This window comes from Bison bison, unplaced genomic scaffold (assembly GCF_000754665.1).
Source record: "Bison bison bison isolate TAMUID 2011002044 unplaced genomic scaffold, Bison_UMD1.0 scf7180017864375, whole genome shotgun sequence".
NCBI classification, from domain to species: domain Eukaryota; kingdom Metazoa; phylum Chordata; class Mammalia; order Artiodactyla; family Bovidae; genus Bison; species Bison bison.
This window is the reverse complement of record NW_011494947.1, coordinates 4,308,123-4,316,622: the sequence shown is the minus strand read 5'-3', so window position 1 is coordinate 4,316,622 and position 8,500 is coordinate 4,308,123. Positions and strand designations below refer to the sequence as shown.

The window sequence follows — 8,500 nt, the reverse complement described above, 5'->3', positions numbered from 1 at the left end:
ACCCAGCTGGTCTCACAGAACTGCTTAGTGTGGGGAAAAAAAGAACCCCACATATCTGGTGTCAGAAGCATTGTGAGTGTGATAATGGTGTGACAGTAAAGGAGAAACACAGGTGGAACACTGGGTCTTCCTTGACATCGGTTCTGTCGTGTTCCCATTTTACAGATGAGAAAAGTGGAGCGGTGAAGTCACGGGTCCAGGTCTGTGGGGAAGTAATAGAGGCTTCCAGCCCAGCCCCCTACTGCTGACACCTGCCCTGGGGATCCCTGCCCCAGGCCCTGGGATCCCAGGAGCCTCGATCCTCAGAGCTCTCTGCAGTTAGCTCTCCTGCTTGACGGATAAGAAAACTGAGGCCCCATGGCAGCACACGAGTAACAGAACAGGCACGCAAGCCAATCTGGAGGGGTGCCCGGGGAGGAGGTCTCTCAGGTACCTTTCCCAGGGGGTTGTTGGGTGTGTTGAGGATGAAGGCTTTAGTGCGAGATGTGAATTTGCTGGCCAGCTCCGTGGGATCCAGCTGCCAGTTGCTGCTGGAATCCGGTTCTCCCTTCTGGATGGGGCTCTGCAAGAGGAGGGGGCGGGGGTGGCAATACTTACTCCCTGACTTTCATCTCTAGGAATTCGGCTCCTCCCCCCAGGCATCTGTCTCCACCGGCTCTCCTCTGGGGCTCTGGCCACCCCTCCCCCCACCCCGGAGAAACTGGCCTCCTCCACTTCCTTCCTTCTTTCCACCTCCCCGGGTTCAACCCAGCACACTCCTTGGACCCCTCTGCCCACCCACACCCCAACCAGCATCCTCACCGGCTTCAGGGACACAAACACAGGGCGACCCCCTGCCATCAATGTCATGGGCTCATAACAGTCAAAAAAGGGCTCGATGATGATAACCTAGTACAAAAGTCAGATGAGCTGGGGCTGGCACCACCCGGACCCTTCACCCCGACCCAGCCCGGGCTTTGCCCATTCACCTCATCTCCTTCATCCACCAGGGCCTGGAAGGCTGTGAACAGGGCCCCGTGGGCACCCACGGTTACCAGCACGTTCTTGAGTGGGTCTATCTCCTGTCCCAGCAACTTCCCAAAGAAACTGGCCAGAATCTTCGTCAGGGGTGGGTAACCCTGCCAGGACAGCACGGGTCAGGCGCCTGGCTCGGCCTGGGCCCACCCTCCCGTTCAGACACTCTCTGCAATTCTAGCATCTTTCAGCAGCAAACCTGGGGGTCAAGTCACCTTCTGTGGGGTGGGTCCTTTCATCTCTGCCACCACCCCTTGCCATGAAGCCTGCTCTGTGCCGGGCCCACCACCCAGGGCTGGGATTCATGGGGAACCAGAGTGTATGCCTTCACGAATGACAGTCCAATGGAACCCTCTAAATAGCAACAACTCCACGCTTTAAACACCTCTCTTTAAGTTTAAGAGAGTTTAAGGGACTTCCCTTGAGGCTCAGCTGGTAAAGAATCCGCCTGCAATGCGGGAGACCTGGCTTCCATTCCTGGGTTGGGAAGATCCCCTGGAGAAGGGAAAGGCTACCCACTCCAGTATTCTGGCCTGGAGAACCCCATCACTGTACAGTCTGTGGGGTCACAAAGAATCAGATACGACTGGGCCACTTTCACTTTCTTTAAGAAGGACTTTTGTGCCATCTGAGCCTCTTGGCAGCCATACAAGAGAGACATTACTTGATTCCCATAATTTAACAGGTGGAAAAAGAGACCCGGGAAAGGAAATGACTTGCCCCAGGTCATGGCAGTTGAAGTGCAGGACTGGGAGTTTATGCTGCAGCTTTGGAAACCCCTCACTTTGAGAGGAATATTGGATCTATATGCTTGTTTGCGGAGGACACTTATAACACATTCCAGGGTAAGCCAAGGGACTGAAACCTAAGGTCTGGAACTTAATTAAATGATTTACCAAACCAGATTTGACCACATGAAAATGAAAAATTTCTATACATCAAAATATTCCATGAGCAAAGTTAGAAAACTAAGAGAGAAACATTGCAACAGAAAGAGCTCTTGTGAAGCAATAAAACAAATACACATAGCCCAATGAAATAATAAGGGCAGTCATGAAAGAAAAATTGCTGATGTTCAATATTGGTAGGAACAGAATGAACTTTCCTGCCAGCTCTGAGACCAGACTATTGATGGGAATGTAAGTCTTACTGGAGGGCAATTTGATGATGTCCATCGATGGCACCCCACTCCAGTACTCTTGCCTGGAAAATCCCATGGATGGAGGAGCCTGGTAGGCTGCAGTCCATGGGGTCGCTACGAGTCGGACGAGACTGAGCGACTTCACTTTCACTTTTCACTTTCACACAACGGAGAAGGCAATGGCAACCCACTCCAGTGTTCTTGCCTGGAGAATCCCAGGGACGGCAGAGCCTGGTGGGCTGCCGTCTATGGGGTCGCACAGAGTCGGACACGACTGAAGTGACTTAGCAGCAGCATCATAGGCTAAAATGCTTACACCCTTTGATTATCTGGTTTTACTTCTTGTGATTTGAGATAAATGCTCACCTGTGTGTACACACAAAATATTCAATGTGGCATTGCTTGATAGTGAGATAGCCAAACCAGACCATCAGTGCAGGGCTGGGTAAATAAATTATGGCACCTCTAGTCAGTGGAATACTATGCAGTCATCAAAAAGAATGAGGCTATTTTGACATGGAAAGTTGCCCCTATCATGTATGTAGTGAAATAAACAAGTTCCATAACATTGTATATATAATGTTGAATTTGCTTATCAGTTCTAGTAGCTTTGTGTGGAGTCTTTAGGGTTTTCTATATATAGTATCATATCCTCTGCACAGAGAGACAGTTTTGTCTCTTTCCTTCCAATTTGGATACCTTGTGTTTCTTTTTCTTATCTGATTGCTGTGGCTAGGACTTCTAGTACTATCTTGAGTAGAAGAGGTGTGAGTGGGCATCCTTGTCTTGTTTCAGATTTTAGTGGGAAGGCTTTCAGCTTTTCAGCCTTGAGTATTAAATTGGCTGTGGGTTTGTCGTAGATAGCTTTTGTTATGTTGGGATATGTTTCCTCTATTACCACTTGGGTAAGCGTTTTTATCATGAATGGATGTTGAATTTCATCAAATGCTTTTTTACATCTATTGGGATAGCCATGTGGTTTTTGTTTTTTTCTTTTGTTTATGTGGTGAATCACACTGATTTGCCTATGCTGATCCTTGTGAACTTGGGATGTGGCGTATAATCTTTTTTACATGTTGTTGGATTTGGTATGCTAATATTTTGTTGAAAATTGTTGCATCTGTATTCATCAAAATATTTCCCTGTAATTTTCTGATTCGGTGCTGTCTAGTTTTGGTCATCCTGATGGATGATGATGGCTTCATAGAAAGTCTTTGGGAGTGTTTCCTCTTCAATTTTTTGGAAGAGTTTGGGAACGATCGATGTAAGTTCTTCTTTGTATCTTTGGCAGAATCAGTCTGTGAAGCCATCTGGCCTCAGACTTTCGTTTGTAGGGAGTTTTTAAATTACAGACTCTATTTCACTTGTAGTGATAGATCTGTTCAAATTATCTGTTTGTTCTTGATTCAATTTTCGTGGGTTGTATGTTTCTAGAAAAAGATTTGTGATTTTTTAACACAAATGGATTCATACTAGAAACAACGTTGGCCTTCCCTTAAGATCCAGTGGTTAGGACACTGTGCTTTCACTGTAGGTGAACTAAGATCCCACCTACTGAGCAGCACAGCCAGAAAACCCAAAAAAACCCAAAAAACAAGGTTCTACTGTATAGCACAGAGAACTATATTCAATATGCTATGATAAACTATAATGGAAAAGAAAATTTTAAAAACGGGGATACATGTATATTATAACTGAATCACTTTGCTGAGCGCCAGAAATTAAGACAATGTTGTAAATCAAGCTGAAGCTCCAATACTTTGGCCACATGATGCAGAGTCAGCTTTATATTTCAATAAAAAAACAAAACAGAAAGCCACACAAATCTCACATGTGGATGCACGTGTGTGTTTATATAAACATTTTTAAAGTTAAAAGTTCAAAAGTCTGAACACTCAGCAACACAGCACTCCGTTGGCAGTGCTAGACTCTGGGCGGTGGGATTGGAAGACACTCCCCCCAGGCTGTGAGATGCACACCAACGTTTAAGAACCTGCTCCAGGGCTGGCAAATATTTACTCTGTGGTCCTTCAGAGACACACTTTGGATTTAGAGTCAAAAAAAAAAATCAACTATCTTTCATCAGCTTTATGTGTCACCTCCTTCAGGAAGCCTTCCCTGATCTCTCAGGTTTCCTTGCCTTCTTCGTGTTCCCAAGGACCCTAAGCTCCTCCATCGCAGCATATCAACTACCTTTGATTTCTGCTTCTGTTGTTTGGTCTGCTTTTCCCACTAGACCTTGATCTCCCAGCTCATGTTTTGTTTTTTTTTAAATCTGTCTTTCCCCCAGGCCATGAACTGTCCCAGGGCCTGTAACAAAGGAGACAGTCAGTGAACACTGAACCGTGGCCGGACTGAATTTCAAGGGCTCTGCCCCGTGAACCCTAACATCTAGATTGGCCTGCTCTCCAGAAAGAGCTGCCCCTTCCTCCCCTGGGACCTCTGCAGAGACCCATGTCTTGAGGCCCCCAGAGGGGCTGGGAGACTCACAAATGCTTTCGTGTACTGGTTAAGCATGAAGTCTCCGCTGACGGCGTGCTGAAAGGCTTCCACGGCGAACTCTGGGGGTGAGAAGTCTGGGAAGCCTTGGCCCAAATTTACAACATCAGCCTCCTCGCTGGCCAGTTGGACAAATTCCACCCTGGGCAACAAACAGAGAGTGGGTAGCAGAACCCTCCACCCCAACCTGGATTTCTGCTCCATTCCAGGGCAGGGTGAGCAAGGCAGTTGGGCTTGCTCTAGAAAAACTGGATAGTTAGCACCCATCCTGATCTGTTTACGGTCATAACTGGTCGTATCCTGGTCACATGTCTCAGCCCAGGGGCTCTGCAACTTTCCATCACGATCCACAGTAAGAAATCACTTTTACATCCCAGACTCTGGAGAGACAAACAGGGACTCCACGTTCTCCTTCCAGTGGGATCCACGGCAGTCTTTCCCATTCTGTCCTACTCTGGTCTTTATAAATACTTGCTGAGCACCCCTAAATGGATTTCATGACCCATTCATGCATCTGTCAACGCCACACTTTGAAACATTTGCTCATATCGCCTCTGTTAGTCTATGAGGCAAGCTCTACTCCTCGGTCGCAATGGGGATGGAGAAGGTGGGATTCAGGGGACTTGCCCGATGGCTCCCAATTAGCTTTTCCCAGTTGGCTTTTGAGTCCACCTCTGTCTGGAGCAACAGTCAGGCCCTGGAGAGTTACTCTGAACAGACTGTAGTCCCACCAGCCCTGCCATCTGCCGCCTCTGGCCCCCTACCACCTTTCTTCTGGGCCTGCCTGCTGGCCACCTCTTTAGGGAAGCTGGCAGAGAGGCTGAGAAGCTGGATAAAAAGGCTGGCACCATGGCTCCAGGTTGGCAAGGGGCAGAAGAGTCAGGGGTGGTGGCAATGAATTTGCTTAACAATAAATATGTCTACAATCGGTCATTCTTCTCTCCAGAGCTTCACAAGGTCTCTGAAGACACGAAGTTGCTGAGGCTCAGAGAGGCCCATGACCTGCCCAGAGCCACACTGGTGGCTAAAGCAGAGCTGAGATGCAAAGTCAGATGGTGGGTGTTCCATGGTGGCTGGGACAACGGAGCCAGATCCTCAGGCCACCACCCGGGGGTCCGCAGGAACCTGGGGCCTCTCATGGCCCTCATCTCTCCTAGCACGCTTCCCTGCTCTGTGCAGTCCTCCCTGGCCAGCTCTGCCCTGACTCTGCCTGAGACTTGGCTTCTCCTGGCCTCAGTCCTCCCTTCTGTAGAATGGGTATGACAGGCTCAAGAGTCTGCTGGCTCTGTGAGTCAGGAAAGACTCTAGCTGCCTCTCCCAGCCAGTCATTTCCTCCCTCTGGGCTGGACTTTACCTTATCTGCAAAATGGGCCACAGGCCTGTCCACCTGCCTCACAGAGAGGACAGACGGGGCAGCCTGGGAAGCAGGACCCTGGGGGCTCAACCTGGAGGGCAGCCGGACACCACAGGGTCTTTGGGCCTGGCTTCCCTATCCCAAACACCAGGGAGCATCAGAGGAGAAGATGGAGGTGGAAGATGTTTGCAAAACACAAAATGCGGTACAGGAGGAGAGTGTGAAAGAAAAAGATGGTCCTCTTTTGGATAAAAACAACAGCCACCTGTGCAGAGGTGGCTCTGTGCTCTTGGCCAAAGGAGGAGTGGGCTGGGAGCAGGGGTTGGAGAAGGGGGAAGAAGGAAGGTCCTTCAGTCTTTCTTACACACCTGCAATTGCATCCGTCGCATCACTAGTGACAGCGGGCACGTACATCGTTCACATGTAGAATGAGTCAATAAAGAAAAGATGCTGAGCTCTGCAAGTGTCGGTGAGAAGCCGCCCATGTCTTACCTTCTTATATTCTTTAGCTTATCTTGTTCTCTACTAAGTGTGAAATGAAAGACACCCTCCTGCCCCCGGAAAGCCCTCAGCCCGGTGCCTGGGTAGTAGCCATGGCTCACACTGTATTTCATCTCATCCTCCCAAGGCCCTTCAGGGGAGACAGAAGCATCTCCATTTCCTAGCTGGACCTGGAGGCTCAGGGCAGGTGAGTCACCGGCCCCAAATGCCACAGCCAAGCAGGGTGAGGCTGAGACCCAAACCCGAGCCGGTGGCTGGGGGTCCTCACCTCTCAAGGGCTGAGGCTGCAAACCTCTCGGTCCGAGTATGCAGCCGTCTTAGGTACCACTGAGTCCCGGCCAACCCGGGGACCGCCAGCCCTGCTATCCTCGAGCCAGGGGACCCCCACCACCATCCTACCCAGTCCTGCCTGGCTCACCATGGGTTGTGGTCGATCCCGTCCAGCCTTCGAGCCTGCAGCCGTTTAGCCATGGTGAGCTGGAGACAACAGAGCAAGCAGAGAGTCAGCTGGAGACAGAGCAAGTGGAGAGTCAGCCTGGGCTCGCTCTGGGGAGGCAACTGCTCTGTGACCACAGCCTCCGTGTCCACCCCTCCGGGAGGAGGCGAAGAACAGGGCTCCTCCAGCCTCCCCGCGCCTGGCTCCTCCCCGCGCCACCAGCCTGGAGTTGCCCACCTGCCAGCCCGGACTCCGCACATCTTGGGACATAGACTGGATTCCATCAGGTTAAAATTTGACCCAGGTTAAAATTTGGAGGGGCTGGGGAGGAGGAGCAGCAGGAAGCAGGAGAGCGGAGTACGGTGACAGTGACGGCAGCGGCTTCTTGCTAAACGCTTCCATGAACTTCCCGGAACCCCCCGACTTGACCCATTTTACAGATGCGAAAATGCAGGGAGGAGGGGGAGACAGCTGCGGTCAAGGTCACACGACAGACAGACTCAGGCCTGTTTGAGATGAGGCCATGTTCGGACTCGGGCACAGGGGCCACTTGCTCAGTCTTTCAGGGGCTCAGGGGACCACCCCTCCCCTTCCCTGGGTTCTTTCCAGGCCAGCTTCCCCCTCACCCACAGGTGTGCAGAGACTGGCCTGGCCTGGCGACCATCAGGCTCAGGCCCTCAGTCTGTCGTGGCTGGGTGATATTGCACGAGTGCGTTAGCTCCTCCTGGCCTCAGTCTCCCCATCAGTGTAATAGGGGCATGGGCTTCGTGGTCCCTCGGAGCCTCCTGGTCCCTGTGGGTTGGAGTCTCAGAGGGGCTGCAGGTGGTGAAGCCACCAGCTGTAGCTCACGGTCAACCCTCACTGTTCTTCACAGTCCGAGTCCTCACAGCATGCTTACCAGAGGGGTCAGGATAATCCTCATCTAAAGATGAGGACATTGAGGCTCAGAGAGATTTGGGGCCTTGCCCAAGGTCAGAAAAGGAGCTGCACAGGGCTCTGGGGCAGGACGACAGCAACAGCAGGGCTCCCAGCACCTGGCCCTGGGCCCGGAGAAGGGTGTGGGGACGGTCTGTACACCGGCCAGGTTTTTCCATCGCCTGGGGGTCCTAGTGATGTGAATGGTTCAGACAGAGCCCAGCGTGGAGCCTGGCACCTAGTGGGTACTTTGCTAACATTGGCGGCCCTGTGCTTTCACCAGGCCCTAATACCTCTCGCCAGGCCTGGCACTCAGCATGTATGGAAATAGTAAAAACGATAGCATGATCTTTGCCAGGGAAATTGTGTGATCCCCAAAATGTTAGACGGCAGTGATTATCTTTGGTTAGTAAACAGATACTTTTCCTTCTCTTCCTTAATAATTTTCTTTTTTTCACATTTTCTAAAATAAACGTTTTATTTTTATGATTAAAAATATGGGAGAAAATTACATTTTAGCGGAATGTTTATAAATGTGCTGTACTGACATCAATAAAACAGGGGACAAAATAGCATGTATGATACGCTTATGTTTAAAAAAATACCCTTTCCATCAGCAGATGAATGGATAAGAAAAAAA

General features: G+C 50.4%; 1 protein-coding gene across 1 annotated transcript in view; it reads right to left on the bottom strand.

The window, feature by feature from the left end:
• CCBL1 (cysteine conjugate-beta lyase, cytoplasmic) overlaps positions 1-8,500 on the bottom strand; it is a 35,170-nt gene that overhangs the window by 1,784 nt on the left and 24,886 nt on the right. The window contains exons 3-7 of the mRNA XM_010856962.1: positions 6,928-6,986; positions 4,646-4,796; positions 969-1,118; positions 802-888; positions 243-562 (exon numbers count right to left, since the gene is read on the bottom strand). Of these exons, the coding sequence (XP_010855264.1) occupies positions 243-562; positions 802-888; positions 969-1,118; positions 4,646-4,796; positions 6,928-6,986 (767 nt within the window). The remainder of the gene's footprint in view (positions 1-242; positions 563-801; positions 889-968; positions 1,119-4,645; positions 4,797-6,927; positions 6,987-8,500) is intronic.